Consider the following 16,620-nt stretch of genomic DNA (forward strand, 5'->3'; position numbering starts at 1 on the left):
TCTCAAAGGACTGAGAATTCGGACCAGAGCTTAGGTGTAAAAGATGGTATAAAAGCAATGTTGTTGCTTTTCTAATTTGGCTAATGAATTGGCTTTATAGAAAAGCATCTTTCCATGACACTTGGTAATAAACCTTGGGATTTGCTGATGTTGGACAAGGTTGAAGTTTCATTTTTGTTAAATTTTTGTTTTTCAGCATATGATTAAATACCACCTCAGATCAAGGGAATTTTCCTCCCTTAGCCCTATAAAGTTCTTTGTTTGTTTGTTTGTTTGTTTTTCTTAACAAAGGAAACAGATGAATAAAGTTCTTAGAGGACTTGAAAAGTGTACCATAAAATAAAATTTGAAGGTGCAAGGAGAAATAAATGAGCCTCAGGTCTAAAAACTGGATAGAGTATGCAGTTACTTTAGTTTGCCTATAGACAAATTTTAGTGAAGTTGATGATTTTTTTCACCTAATGTGAAGATAGCAGAGAGACTCAGAGATGACTGATATTTCAAGGAGAAAAATGCTTAATGATTATAAATGCATAGCCAGAAATAGAGTTTACACAACCCTAACCGTACAGATTAATCTAACTGACCTTCTCTAATACTAATACAAGAAAGTATTATCAGAATCTCTAAAACATTTTTTTTCTTATTCAGGTGGAATGGACTCTGTTCATGTAGAACAGGATAGGTCCCCTTAACTCTCAAATATTTCCCAGTAGTTCAGGGATGGGGAATTGTCTCTTTGCTCACATCTTCATGCAATGGCAGGGAGATTTGAGAACAGTCTCAGATCCTGAATGCTGGTCAAACTCATCAACTTGGAGCTAAGGGATGAAACCAAAACACCTTTAAAAGAGGGGAGTGTTTGGCTTTGGTGTTTACTAGAGTGCACTAGACAACTCCAACCAGAATTCTCAAAGCAAAAGGAAGGAGAGTGAAGGAAGGATTTTACCCTTTAAAAAATCATTTGTGATTTTGTGTGGTTTTTGCAGTGGATCTCTTGAGCCTGTCAGCTGCATGCGATGCCTTGGACCAGCACAACCTCAAGCAAAATGACCAGCCCATGGATATCCTGCAGATCATTAATTGTTTGACCACTATTTATGATCGCCTGGAGCAAGAGCACAACAATTTGGTCAACGTCCCTCTCTGCGTGGATATGTGTCTCAACTGGCTGCTGAATGTTTATGATACGTATGTATGGCAAGTTTTTTTTTGGGGGGGGAGCTTTCTCACAGGAGGCTTAGCTTACAGAATGGTGACAGTGTAATTAGCATTACAACAGGGCCTCAGAAGCTGTGGACCTAATGCTATCCCTGTGACAAATCATTTCTGCATTTATATGACTTGAAAAATATTTTGATAAGCCAAAATGTAGGAGCCAGAAAATAGATTGCTCTCAGATTAGAAAACAAACAAAACCCTGAGACATTCATTTTTCAAATAGTAGAATGAGTCAACATGTTGCCATTGGTTCTTTCCCTTTCTCGCCCATGTATTTTGGAATTCCTCCATGCACTTCAGGGGTTGTTCCCTCTCACTGGCAGGAATGGATGCATGTCTGGAGATGCTGGCACACCTGTCACCTGATCAGAATTGTCTTAGCTGATACTTAGGAGAATTTTACAAAAAAAAAATTATGAATTGGTAAACCAAACAAAATGAAAACAAGCCCTTAATGCAGCAAACTCAGCTCCTTAAACTGAAGAAGTTTTTTTTGTTTTGGTTTGGTTTGGTTTTTAATAAGGTTTTATGAAGTTTCAGTTTGGCACCTCCATTCATCACTCTCTTACAGAGCAATTGTTTATTTCTTTTGGATTGCACGCAAGAGATATCCCAAGTTCTAATTTTTGTGTTCAGCTTAATGAAGACAATTGAGGAAGGGAGCAGAAAGGATTGGACTTGATTTTGACTGAATTCTTCTTAGACCTCAAAATTCTTACATGCCTCATTTCACACACATCAAGAACATACTCTCATTTGGAAATCTGGGAAGGCTGTCTGAAAGGAGTTGTATATCAACTATTTTGCCTTTTGCCTTTTTTGTAGACTTCTACCATCTTCTTTATTAAAATTTATACCTTTTTTTCTTTGTTATTTCAAGAAGGTATTGCTTTTTAAATTTCAGGATCACCAAGTTATTGAATTTGTGATAATTATCTACCAAGTCCTCAAACATGTTAGATTTTAATTGTGAATTATATTTACATTTGTTTTGATAGGGGTTTGTATTCATATTTCCCCTCAAATATATTTTGGCTATTTTCCTTGCAGATAATATGTGAATGGATTCTGAATATATAACTTCTGTTCTCCCCACTTAAAAATTATGTGGGGATAATAGTAACTCCTTGAAGACCTGAGTTACTATATAAAGTTCATTTGTTAAACTTTTATTTGACTTTTCTTGAGATGGAAAAAGATTAAAAAAAAAAAAAAAAAAGGCCAGGCATGGTGGCTCACGCCTGTAATCCTACCACTCTGGGAGGCCGAGGCAGGAGGATCGTTTGAGCTCAGGAGTTCGAGACCAGCCTGAGCAAGAGCGAGACCCCATCTCTACTAAAAATAGAAAGAAGTTAGCCAAACAATTAAAAATAGAAAAAATTAGCCGGGCATGGTGGCACGTGCCTGTAGTCCCAGATACTCGGGAGGCTGAGGAAGTAGGATTGCTTAAGCCCAGGAGTTTGAGGTGGGAGTGAGCCAGGCTGATGTCATGGCACTGTAGCCTGGGAAACAGAGTGAGACTCTGTCTCAAAAAAACTTTCCTTGGGTTGCGTATCTCCTCAGTTTCAGAGTAAACAAGGACCTTTGGTTCAATGTTCTTTCCACTACAGTGACTAAACTACCTGACTGTTCCTCCATAGATAAGATTCATAGATGCTACTTTAGCTGCTTTTTTGGATTAAAATAAAAACTTTCAGCATAATGACTATGCCAAATAAAAAAAAAGAAAAAGATAAAAAAAATCTTCCAATGGTAAGAGTTTTGTTAATGCACTAGGGTCCAGGATTCTTCTTTGACTGAGGGATTTAATAAATTGTATTAATACTAGTTGAATGTTGAGCCTATTGTTTACTAAAAATAATCATGATTGGGACCTTTGTGATCCTTTGTGATTTGGAAGTACTAGATGGAAGAATTATTCTAAAATCTTTTTTTAACCAATATCCAGTAGCTTTCCATAATAGAATAAGAAGCTGAAAAATTATTGAAAGACATTTTCTACAAAATGGAAAACTTTATTTTTATTTTTTTATTTTTTCGCATGGATAAAATAAGCTTGTTAATAACTTTGTTATGTGAAATGCTTTATTTCAGCTTTCTATATGTAGAGTGAAAGCACATCTATATTAAAACATTGATATAGCAATAATTACTTATAAATTTCTCTTTTTTAGAGCATATATTTGAATGTTCTCTAATAAACTGTGTCATATTTTTCTTATGGAGATAAAAGTTTATATTTTATATTATGTGTCATGTGGCCTGAAGAGATTAATTTTCTTCTCAGTAAGGGGCAATATGATGAAAATCTGAAAGAGGGCAGAATAGTTAGTTACTATTTTTTTTGGCTTCAGTAACCAAAGCAGGTAATTTGCTTCAGTAACCAAAATAGCCTAACACATAGTAGTAATTCTTCTACTTACTGACTTAAATCAAGGTGGCTCTCCATAGGGGAATAGAAGGATATGTTTTTCCTGTTTTATAGAGAGTTACTCTTACAGTTCAACTAAGGGCTTTTAAGAATTGAAAACTCGGTAAACATTCATTGGTCGACTTGGGCCAAATTTCTGTTGCATTCTAGGTTCTTTTCAAATTTTTTTAATTTTTTTGAGACAGAATCTCCATCTGTCACCCCAGGCTGGAGTGCAGTGGCATCATCATAGCTCACTGTAACCTCAAACTCCTGGGCTCAAGTGATTCTCCCACCTCAGCCTCCCAAGTAGCTGGGACTACAGGCACACACCACCATGCCCAGCTAATTTTTCTGTTTTTGTTAGAGACGGGGTCTCGCTCTTGCTCAGGCTGGTCTCAAACTCCTGGGCTCAAGCAATCCTCCCGCCTCGGCTTCCCAAAGTGCTAGGATTACAGGTGTGAGCCTCTGAGCCCAGCCTAGGTTCTTAACATTAACAGAACAATAGTCCATAGAGTTCCCATATCCAGAGTTTTCTTCTTCTTTGTTTTTCTTTCCAGGAATTTATTCTTAACTAGAAGTGTTTATTCTCCAGGAAAGTGTCAGTAATTGTTTTCTGGTTTGATTCTTCTTCATAGGGGACGAACTGGGAGGATCCGTGTCCTATCTTTTAAAACCGGCATCATTTCTCTGTGTAAAGCACATTTGGAAGACAAGTACCGATGTAAGTCATGTATACTAACTCTGTATGCTTTTATTAATGTTGGCTAATTACTCCAGTTCTAGATGGGAAATGACATACTGTTGTTATTTGACAACAGGTTCCTCATGTAAGATGTAGAGTTGCTTTTAGAGTGTCATAAAATTTGGTTTGTGCCATTTCCTGTCAAACATTAAATTGCAGGTATTTAAATAGAGAGTGAGGATTAACTTCTCCAGTCTGAGTATGATTTTATATTACATTGACTATGTCTGAATAAAACACATGTTCCTAGGGAATAAAGTCTGATTTCCTAACCCCTTTCTATAAGTCAGAAAAATAAATGTGAAGGTTTAATCCCTGCACTTGCCTAGTCTTTGGATTCTTATTTAAAGAATGCTATCTGGCATTCATGTTCAAGAAACATTGTTTATTTTATAATCATCTTACTGAAAGTTGTACTGACACATCCAATTCCATGACGTGACTAACATTTTATTATTTGAGAGATGGATAGCTTGCTTTTCTTAGAGGGCAAATACACACCAATCTGTAGAATTTCTTTTTGATTAGCTATTGAGTTCTTCTGCTTAAAAATTGTAAATCCAAATTAAAAGCAAATGCTAGAGGAGTGATGGTTTAGATGACCAAGTGACCATTTGTTCCCATTATGAAGGACTGTACTTGGTTTTCCCCCTTGAAATGCTTGTAAGAAATTTTTTCAGTAGGAATGTTAAACAAACCTAGCCTATTTTGTCTCATCTCTTTTCCCCTAAGGCCTAGCCATACATGTGAGGAGATGTGTGCGCTAAGCTTAAGGACAGGCAGGAGACAAAAGAGATTGAATTCCTCCAAAGCTACTCTGTGTCTTCCTGTTCAATTCTCCTCCAGGAGTAAGCCACAAAATACACAAGCCATTTTAGCTCTCACTTTTATGTAGTTTCCACTGGAGTTTTCTCATCCTAAGAACCAAAGAAAAATAACTGAACAGCGTTTGTTAATTATTTTAAAATGTATTTTGGATAAGACAGGATATTTCTGTGTGCTTTCCTCCTTTAAATATTGTAGTTACTTATTATTATAGCTTAGTTTTTAATCTAATCTTATCAATAGCATAGTACTAGCACATTGTAAATACTAAATTGAATCATCAAAGGAGCTTCGAGCCTGTGTTTCAAATAGCTACTAAGAGAGAAAATGTTTTTTGGTTGGTGAAACAAAAATAACTAACTTCAAAGTGAGATGTTTGAAAATAATTCGTAACTTTGAAAATAAACATCTATGTGAGTATCAGAGGGATGGTGAAAAGCTGTGCATGGGATCTCAATTTCATGAGTGCCATCTTAGACATCTAGTTAAAATCTTTAATTTCCTAGAGTTTAAAGTGTTCTTATGGCTACAAAAAGCTTTCTTGGATTTACTTGTTTTTGGTGACTTCTAGGTGAATATAAGGTATGATTAAAATGATTTTGTTTCTGAGAATAAAACATACATTTCAACCATTGGATATGTTCATTCATTCTGTCAGCCACATATATTGGGCACCTGCTACCCACTGGGTACTGCTATTCTACTCTAGATGCTTCCTGCCCACAGTTGACCAAGATGTGTTCTTTGCCCTCAAAGGGATATTGCTCTCCTGCCAAAAAGACAAATACATATTAAATTAATGACAGTGTAACATGATATGAGCTAATTTCAAACATGCACAGAATCCTGTGGGGACACATACATGATGGACCAGAAGCTCAATGATCTTATGACTCTATAAAGAAGTCCAAATTGTGGTATATTCTTGAATCTCTGATGAACAAAGGAGATAATGCTTTGGGCCAGTTATATGTCTCTTAATGCTAAAACATTTATTTTATGATAGTGGTTACATCCTATATATATACACAATATTTCCCAAGGAATTATGTTCTGGCTTAAGAAAAATTCAGGTGTCAAGGGTACATGTAAATTTGTATTTCTTGCAGGGCTGTAGTTTATGTAAAAGTTGTCACGTTTCATATATACACAGTGATGATTAACTTTGTCCATAAAAATAATAAATATCCAGATTAGCACAAATTAGAAGTAACCTCTCTCTATGGAAATACTGGCTACTCTTGAGAATTGGACTGGAGCTGAGTCAGACGTTAGGTTCTGCTAGCCTCTTCTTGGTGCTGTGTTTTGATTGTTGCAATTTTCTTATTCCTTTTGTAGACCTTTTCAAGCAAGTGGCAAGTTCAACAGGATTTTGTGACCAGCGCAGGCTTGGCCTTCTTCTGCATGATTCTATTCAAATCCCAAGACAGCTGGGTGAAGTTGCATCCTTTGGGGGCAGTAACATTGAGCCGAGCGTCAGGAGCTGCTTCCAATTTGTAAGTTATTCACCTTCTAAGTAACATATTTATTCTTTTGTATTTTAGAACTGAATAAAAAACAAAACCCACAGAACATCAGTTTCTCACATTAGCTCTTTTGTAGGCAGTAGGTATGGGATTTGGGATATTTGGAATCTCTGTAAGAAGCAGCTTCTGGGACTCTGGCTTTTGGGAGAGAAGAAGACAGTGCAGAGGATGAAAAAGAAATCTCCATCTGTAGCAGGGACCCCATAGTTATTAAGATGCTGGGAGAGAAGAGACTCTGCAGTGGTACAGTGAGGGAGGAAATAAATCTCCAGCCACAGAAATCCTTTGTAAAAAAAAAAAATGACCTTTGTAGGCTTTGTAGGTTAGTCTCTTAGTTTTCCCTCTAATTCTATCATTAGAGCCTCCTTTTCAATGGCTGTTCGTAAATCATTAGCACAGCTATCATATTTTTTCAAAAATTTTCTTTGTAGCTCTGACATTCCCCTATTATTCCAAGGCCCCTATGGTATTCCCCATAGTGTTACGATAAGATCAGAGGTTTGTACTCTCTGCTAATGTCCGTCACTAGTGGAGCACACTCTGTCATGCTTGTCCGTTCTCCTTCTTATCTTGTACCGTTGCTTTTTCTCTGTCCTACCTTTGCCACACTATAATCAGTGCCCCAGAAACACCCTCTTCTTCCCAAATGCCTGAGCGCTCCACTGATAGACATTAGGTGCTTTCTATTTTTGATAAGGTAGGTAATGCTACAGTGAACATCTTCATGCATTTAGCTTTTTCCTTTGAAGTTTCTTCCTTAGGATAAATACTCAGGAGTGTGGTTGCTAGACAAAAGAATATAAATATTGTTGTGCTTTTTGATAGGTATTACCAGATGACTTTTCTTCAAAAGTTTTTTCTAATTGTAATGCCACCAGCACTGAGGGAGTAAGATATTTGCAGTAACACGTTATTCATAGTGTTTTTATGGGTGTTTTTCCCTCAAATGCTAACAGCTATTTTTTTTTTGTATAGTGTTTCTCAATCCATTTTAATCCCATTAACAATGGCTGAGATTTATAAAATGGAACTAGCTGTAAAACTAACTGGGCTAGACCTGAAGTCTTTGACCATAGACTAGGATGAAACTATAAAAGGCTTCCTGGGCAGAATGCTGTGAATGTTTATATTTAGTAGATGTTTAAAGCAGTTTGAGTATTTATTTAGTAGTTAATTGGACAAATTGAATGCACATATAATAGACTATGTGGAACAATATATACTATTTGGATTATTTTGCCAAAATTATGGCAAATTAGCTATAAATATAAAATAGATGTAGAGAAATAAATGTATTTTTCATCACTTACTCAAATTGTCCCAAACTTGAGTAGACTATCACTATCTAGATTTTTTTACACATTGCTGTATTAATATTTCTACTCCAGAGTATAGATACAAGTAACTTTTATACAGTGAATATTAATGGCCATAAGTAATCTAGATTCATTTTGTTTTTTTAAATCCAATTATTAAACAACTTACAATGACATCGTTTTTTTCCCATTGTTTTCCCTTTAGTTAAGTTTCAATGACTTTTTGAGTTCTAGTTGTGAAACACACATATTAATATATACATATATAAACACATATGTGTGTGTATTGTGACTTTGGTTGAGGGTAAGAGTCAGAACACAAAACTGTTGATGGGCCTCTTCATTCAGTGACGGTCCTTGCTGCAGAATATACTGGGCTATATTCAGGGCTGGCTGGAGGCTTTGTGTCCTGATGTACCCTGGTACTGACTCATCAGGCAGCCACCACCACCCTCACTGCAGCCTCTGGCCCTCTTGAATTTTGTTGTCAGGCTAAGGGGCTGCTGAATAGGAGCTCTGCTTTCCCTGGTGCTGCCCCCTCATCAGTAGACTAGTCTACTCCACCTCTGCTTGTTGCATCCTTTTACTGGATACTCTCCCTTCTTCAGAGGTATCTCAGGTTACTTACCTGTTTCTGTAATTGCAACACTCTCAGTGTCAAAACTTTGAACTCAATCCATCCTTGCGTATTTATTGAATGCGTCCTGGCTGGCTAGCCAGTCTCCAAGCTCTTGGAAACATCTTTTGTCAGAATGGGGGGAAATTAGTCAAGTTATGAACAGTAGTAACAGGTGGCTTTTCATTTTCTCTCTACTAATTTGTATTTTCAGAATTTTCTTATTTGAACATTTATAAGTAGAAAAAAATTGCCAGGTATGGTAGTGTGCACCTGTAGCCCCAGCTACTTGGGAGACCAAGGCAGAATGATCACATGAGGCCAGAAATTCAAGGCCAGCCTGAGCAACATAACAAGACCCTGTCTCTAAATATTAATAATAATAATAATTTTAAAAAAGTCAATAAAGTGCTACTTCTTGTTTCCTTTAAAAATTTTATAATGCGGCCGGGCGCGGTGGCTCACGCCTGTAATCCTAGCACTCTGGGAGGCCGAGGTGGGCGGATCGTTTGAGCTCAGGAGTTCGAGACCAGCCTGAGCAAGAGCGAGACCCCATCTCTACTAAAAATAGAAAGAAATTATATGGACAGCTAAAATATATATATAGAAAAAATTAGCCGGGCATGGTGGCGCATGCCTGTAGTCCCAGCTACTCGGGAGGCTGAGACAGGAGGATCGCCTGAGCTCAGGAGCCTGAGGTTGCTGTGAGCTAGGCTGACGCCACGGCACTCACTCTAGCCTGGGCAACAGAGTGAGACTCTGTCTCAAAAAAAAAAAAAAAATTTATAATGCTGAGAGAATATAACTTTTTATTTTTTTTCATGGAAAGAAACAGCTTTTGTTTGGTTCCTTTTCATTGCTGTTCTTATGCTATTTCCAGGCCTTCTCATCACATGCACAGATTATTGCACTAGCTTCCTAGCAAGCCTCCACTCCACACCCCGGCCCCTTTCAGGTGTCTTATTGCCCTCATACTGCTTTTAGTAAAAAGTATTCACCATATGACACCATCCTTAAAAATGTTCACTTTCTTTCCATTGTCCACTGAATCAACCCTAATTTCTCTATTTAACTCTCAGGTCTTTCCTAATCTGGTTGCATAACTGCCCATAATTTGTTTTCATTGCCATGAAACAGTTTCTCCACTGTTGCAACTAACAAAACTTTACCTTTGTTCACATGAATTCTCACTTAATCATCACCAGTACTTTGAGAATAGAATGCACAGGCTTTAGGGGTTTGTTTTTATTGTTGTTTACATGGCTGAACAACTTATCTGTCCCCTTAAAGTCCCTCAGCTGGTGGAAGAGTTTGGTTCTTAGTTCACTAAGCCCACCCACACCCTTACCATCTCATCCCCTTCTGCTTTCCAGCCTCCAAAAGCGAAACAACAGACAGTTCTCCTGGATTCTGAGAAGAATAAGAGAAGGCATAACAGAACAGGAGACATAGGAGAGACAATAAGAGTTGGGGGGAAGAGGAATGAGCTTGATTTACTGGCAAATTAGATGTTTCTAGTAGGATGTTGTACATATTCTGTATGTATGGAGCCAGATGCCGCTTCCATTACTTAGATTTGGAGAGCTTATCAACTTGTAGTAATTTGCAATCAGGCTGAGTGGATCCATTGTATATTCATACTTCAGAATACATGTCCTGGCCTTGATGTACTTTTCCTCAGGCAGGTGCTCTGGAGGTCACCTTGCCTTTCATTGTGCAACGTGCATAAAAGTACAATGTTTGCTGTAGGAAAAGATAACAGCAGTGAAAATGCCCTCTGCCCTTTGTTTGAAGTATAAAACCTTAGGAATGGGGCGGAGCTGGCTCCTTCAGCAAGCTTGTGCTCAAAGGCTGCAATTTCTACCAGCCTACGGTAATAAAGTACTTGTTTCTCCTACAAATGCATTCCTTGCATCGCAGATTTTATTTCCTTTGTTTTCTTGTCACCAACTGCAAAACTTACTTTTTTTCCAGTTGGTGCAGTTAGAAAGGTACTGAATCTTTTGAGCCAGATAAGGGCCCGATAGTGGCAGGAAGAGAGGTGGTTTTTCATGTGCCACACTCCCCAGATGATCTCTTAAAGGTTTCCTCAGCCCATATCCCTCCCCACTAACTACTTAAAAAGAGAAAAAGAAATCGCCCATCAGGTCTAAATAAAAATTTTTGTATATATAAAAATCAGTGTAAGTCCTTTAAGGAATTATCTATTAAGCCAGGACATGAAGTCGTATCTATGGATATTAAAAAGGAATATTCACTATAAATTTACAGCTTTGACAGTGGTATCTTGGCTGATACTAAATGAGGCAACCAGATATGTTTCTCCATTAGTACCATACTGCAGTCAACACATTTACTGGGAAAATGACTCTCTTGGTAGTGGCAGAAGCAAAGTTTTGCAACTGGTTTGTTTTAGAAATATAGCTTCAGTTAATGCATTGTCAGGTTGTTCCTCTTTCATATTTCATGGAAACAGCCCTGTTGAGAGAATAGGTTGGTCTTTCTGACCTTAGTAAGGCGAAGCCCGCCCTGGTGAATGAGTCAGTCACACAGACTGCCCGAAGGAACTTTGGGGATTGTCCACATCTCTTCTTTGTCAGATGAGAAAACTGAGGCCTAGACAGGTAGAATGAATATATTCTACATCATACAATTATATCGTGTCATGGCTTCTTCAGATACTAGACTGAACTAATAAAGTGTTTATGTGTTAATGTGATCTCTTATATGAATTTTAGATTGTAATAGGATGACATAGGTAAATAAACACCCGACCCCAGCACACGTTCACATGCGCACGCGCACACCCCTTTATTTAAGATATTCTATTACTAATGCAGGTGTCTAGTCTATCTTCAAATAAAACCAAGTAACACTTTTAGGAATGAAAACTTTATACCGTCATGCACCAAATAATGACATTTTGGCCAACTACAGACCATATATACAACAGAGATTTTTAAAAAAGACAATGGAACTGAAAAATTGCTATCACCTTTTGACATTGTAGCCGTTGTAACATCCCAGTGCAATGTGTTATTCACATGTTGTGGTGATACTGGTATAAACAAACCTGCGTTGCTGGTCATTTAAAAAGTAAAATAAATAAATAAAAATTTTTAAAAACAGAAAAAAGCTTATAGAATGAAGACATAAAGAAAGAAAATATTTTTATACTGCTGTACAATATGTTTGTGTTTTAAGCTAAGTGCTATTACAAAAGAGTCAAAAAAATTAAAATTTTTATAAAGCAAAAAGGTTACAGTAAGCTAAGGTTAATTTGTTATTGAAGAAAGAATTTTTTAAAGAAATTTAGTGTAGCCTAAGTGTACAGTGTTTATAAAGTCTACACTAATGTCTTAGGCCTCCACATTCACTCACCACTGACTCACTGACTCACCCAGAACAACTTCCAGACCTGCAAGCTCCATTCATTTATACAGGTGTACCATTTTTTATCTTTTAGATTGTATTTTTACTGTGCCTCTTCTGTCTTTAGATATGTTTAGATATACAAATATTTACCACTGTGTTACATTTGCCTATAGTATTTAATACACTAACCTGCTATACAGGAGTAATAGGCTATATCATATAGCTAGGCATATAGTAGGCTATATCATTTAGGTCTCTGTAAGTACACTCTATGATGTTCACACAAATTACAAAATTGCCTAACAATGCATTTCTCAGAACATATCCTCATCATTAATCGATGTATAACTGTACTTTTAAGTGACTCCAGAAAAAAGTCATATGTCTGCAAATGGTATTTGGCAGTGAGTGCCCTGAGATGTTCCCCCCACCACCATTATATTCTTTGTAGTATTTTCTTTTAAAAAAACTAATTCTTACTAAATGTGTACATAAGTGTTGATCAGTTAATACCAATTTGATGGCGAGTGAAAATATTTGTCAATTCAAAATAAAATTAAAAAATACTAATTCTTTTTTTTGTTTGTATGTTTTTTTGTTTGTTTTGAGACAGAGTCTCGCTCTGTTGCCCAGGCTAGATTGAGTGCCGTGGCATCAGCCTAGCTCACAGCAACCTCAAACTCCTGGGCTCAAGCAATCCTCCTGCCTCAGCCTCCCGAATAGCTGGGACTACAGGCATGCACCACCATGCCCGGCTAATTTTTTCTATATATTTTTAGTTGTCCCGCTAATTTATTCCTATTTTTAGTAGAGATGGGGGTCTCGCTCTTGCTCAGGCTGGTCTCGAACTCCTGATCTAGAGGGATCCACCCGCCTCGGCCTCCCAGAGTGCTAGGATTACAGACTGCTAGGATTACAGGCGTGTGCCACCACACCCGGCCTAATTCTTTTTTCTTAATAGATGTACATATTTTCAGGGTACATGTGATAATTTAATACATTCATATAATGAGTAAAGATCAAATCAGGGTAATTGGGATATGCATCACCTTAAATGCTTGTCTTTTCCTTATACCAGAAACATTTGAATTATTCCCTTCTAGCTATTTTGAAATGTACAATAGACTATTGTAAACTATAGTCATCCTACTGATCTGTCGAATACTAGTTCTTATTTCTGCTGTCAAATTGTACATTTATGCCCATTAATCAACCACTCTTCATTTTCCCTCCCTTTTACCCTTTCCAGCCTTTGGTAACCATCAGTCTATTCTCTATCTTCATGAGATCCACTTTTTTAACTCCTACATGAGTGAGAACATATGATATTTGTCTTTCTGTGTTTGACTTATTTCACTTAAAAATAATGGTCTCCAGCTCCATTCATGTTGCTGCAAATGACAGGATTTCATTTTTTATGGCTGAATCATACTCAATTGTGTATGTGCACCACATTTTCTTTATCCATTCATTTGTTGGTAAGCACTTAGGTTGATTCCATATTTTAGCTATTGTGACTAGTGCTGCAATAAACATGGGAGTGAAGATATCTCTTCAGTATATTGATTTCCTTTCATCTGGGTATATACCCAGTAGTGGAACTGTTGAATCATATGTTGGTTCCATTTTTACTTTTTTGAGAAATTACCATACTGTTTCCCATAGGGGTTGCACTAATTTACATTCCCTTGTGTATACAGGGGATTCCCCTTTCTCCACATCCTCACCACCATTTTTATAAAAAATGTGTTATTTTTTATAAAAGCCATTTTAACAGGGGTGAGATGATATCTCATTGTGGTTTTGATTTTGTAATATTTTCTTCTGTAAACATTTTAAGGACTTTATTGTTCAGAAATAATCAAGTATACCAACTTTATATTCAATATGCTATATGAGCTAGGCTGTCAAAACTGTTTATTTTGTATCTTTTTTTGTCTCTTCTTGTATTTATGCATTCAAAATGAATAAGTTGCTTTTAAATCTGTCTTCTGAATTTTTCTATTCATATAACAAAAATTAATATCATCCATGTACAGTTGCAGTAATAATATAGAATGATATGTAAATGAGAATAAATTACCTCAACCGTTAAAAACAAGTACATATATCTAACGTATCTCATGTATGTATATGTGTGTATATACATATATATGTATATAAAATAAAGCATTCCAGAATATCTGGAGTAGTGAGTGGCAGAGTGATTAAGTGCATAGTCTCTGAAGCCAGACTGCCTGGGTCCAAATCTAAGTTCTGCTGTTTGCTAGATGTGTGACTATGGGCGCATTTCTTAACCTTCCTGGCCCCTAACCTCTTAGAGATGGTTTTGAGCACTTAAGAGCTGTGGTGGACACATAGTAGGTGTCCACTGATTATTAGTGTGATTATATAAAGTGTATTGTAACATGAGAATATCTTGCCAAGATTAACAATTTTCCTTTTATCTATAACTAAACATCTGTGGATTAGATTTTAGAGACTCTTGAGATTCTGTTTCTCTGCAAATATTAAAATGTCATGCCAAGAGACTTTTTAACTGGTTAGACAGCATTCCCCAGGCCAATTGATTACATTTTATATTTCCCATCCTTAAAGTAACTCCTAAAAATCCTCCTTCCCTTAGGTTTCCTTGGGCTTTTTGTTTAGTACTTAAACTATGGGCCATTTGGTTCCATAAACCTTTTTTTTACGTCCCTTTTAGACTGATGGATACTCACTAATAACTAAGTAGTTTGTAAAAGGTACTATAATTTGCTGCCATGGGAAGCAGAGAGATAGTACCAACCTCCTATTGGGTCTGCTCATGGGCAGTTAATTGAACTTCCTGCAATTTTCATGGAAGACCCCTTTATCTGACTTATCAGCATTGTCTTGAGTTGACTATTGTTTTCAGTGGCTGCTATTTTTTAAGTTACAGTGGGTTTAGCTTCATGATTATCTATTTAATTTTTTGTGGTTTGTTTGGTTAACTTCTCAAGGTGGAGTAATGGATATTTCCTTCACTAGTATTTTGAGGATAGATTTGTGTTGTACTTGAAACCTGTTTTCTTTCACTCATGCACTTACTGCTAAGGAAAAGGGCATGTCTTTCTGTTTTCCCTCTTCAACCTTCTAAAGTGACACTGTATTATTCCAACCAAATCTACCTTCCTTCCTTTCTCTCTCTCTCTTTCTCTCCCTAACCCCCTAGAAAAATTGAGGTAGAGGGGTAGAGGTGCTAATGAAAAAAAAATCATTTTTTTGAGAGGCATGAATTTAGTTGGAAGAATATTCTGGATTCTCTTTTATCAGTTCACCATTAATTCTAATTCACAATGAAACTTATCAAAAAAAATCATAGAAACAAGGAAACATAAGTTCAACATTTCCCATTTTTGCTTTCGTTCATGATTGTCACTGGATTGTAAATGAGATTTTTTTTTTCCGTGGGAAGTTCTTTCTACAAAAAAAATTATTTAAAATAAAATGAAGTGCAAAATGTCCTCCTGGGATATCTTTATGTGTTTATCCAAAGTCCTTAGCATGTGTTGATCCCCTGATCTAACAGCCAGGGTGTTCTGTTTTATTTTGTTTCATTTTTATTTTTTGATTTAGTATTTGATAAAATATTTTGAATTTTTTTTAATCTTACCTCTGTTTTAAAGCTACATTGTATTTACATACAGTTAAATTACTCTGGTGTTCAGTTCTCTGAGTTTAGACAAACATATATAGTTGTGTCTCCACCACCAAAATCAAGACACAGAACATTTCCATCACCCCTAAAATTCCCTCATGCATTGTTATCATCTGCTCAGTCCCAATTTCTGGAAACCACACCTCTGCTTTCTGTTCCTATAATTTTGCCTTTTCCTAAACTGGATTTTATAATAAATGATTGTAGGAGGCAATAGTGGAAGAATTCACTTTATATCTTATATTTTTGCATAATGTGTCCTGATCCATACTTGAGAAACTATAGTTCATGATATCCATAGACAGATATATGTGCTTTACCATGTATATGTGGAACTCTTCTGTTAAATAAGAACTCTATAGTATAAATTAATACTATTGAGTATACTTAGGGATTTGCATAGATTTAAAAGTGTGCTTATGTTCCCTGGGGCCATGGTGTTAATTGGTTTATTAGTCAGGTGGAGTGGAGAGCCTGAGGTCAGGATAGTTGTCCTTGAACATGTAAATGAAGCGTGGATAATCACCACGTGTTATTGTTTGGGCTGATTTTTATCTTTAATGGGTGATTCAGAGTCCTGATTAATATTTAGAGCAGTGACTGCTGGCCTCCTACCTGCACATTATCTTCAGAACTTAAAATACTTGATTTCTACCCAAGACACTAGTAATGGGAAGGCTTTTACTTCTTCTCTCACAAAGACGACTCTTGTCTTCTCAGTCCTTACTTCATACAAGAAAAAATTCTGTAATATGTGGGGACTCTTAAACTCATTTTCATGGATAGAGATTTGCATTTAGGATTCTTGGAAAAGCATATCTAAGGCAGAGTGGATGAGGGGATGCTCTAGGAATGATGAAGAGGACAGGGAGGAAATCAGTTTTGTGTTAGGTTTGTGTTTTTAGGG

General features: G+C 36.6%; 1 protein-coding gene across 7 annotated transcripts in view; it reads left to right on the forward strand.

Moving 5' to 3' along the window:
• DMD (dystrophin) overlaps positions 1–16,620 on the forward strand; it is a 1,602,346-nt gene that overhangs the window by 1,511,910 nt on the left and 73,816 nt on the right. For all 7 annotated transcript variants that reach the window (XM_069463910.1, XM_069463912.1, XM_069463911.1 and 4 more), the window contains 3 exons: positions 990–1,191; positions 4,270–4,355; positions 6,540–6,697. In XM_069463910.1, the coding sequence (XP_069320011.1) occupies positions 990–1,191; positions 4,270–4,355; positions 6,540–6,697 (446 nt within the window). The remainder of the gene's footprint in view (positions 1–989; positions 1,192–4,269; positions 4,356–6,539; positions 6,698–16,620) is intronic.

This window comes from Eulemur rufifrons, chromosome 30 (genome assembly GCF_041146395.1).
Source record: "Eulemur rufifrons isolate Redbay chromosome 30, OSU_ERuf_1, whole genome shotgun sequence".
NCBI lineage: Eukaryota > Metazoa > Chordata > Mammalia > Primates > Lemuridae > Eulemur > Eulemur rufifrons.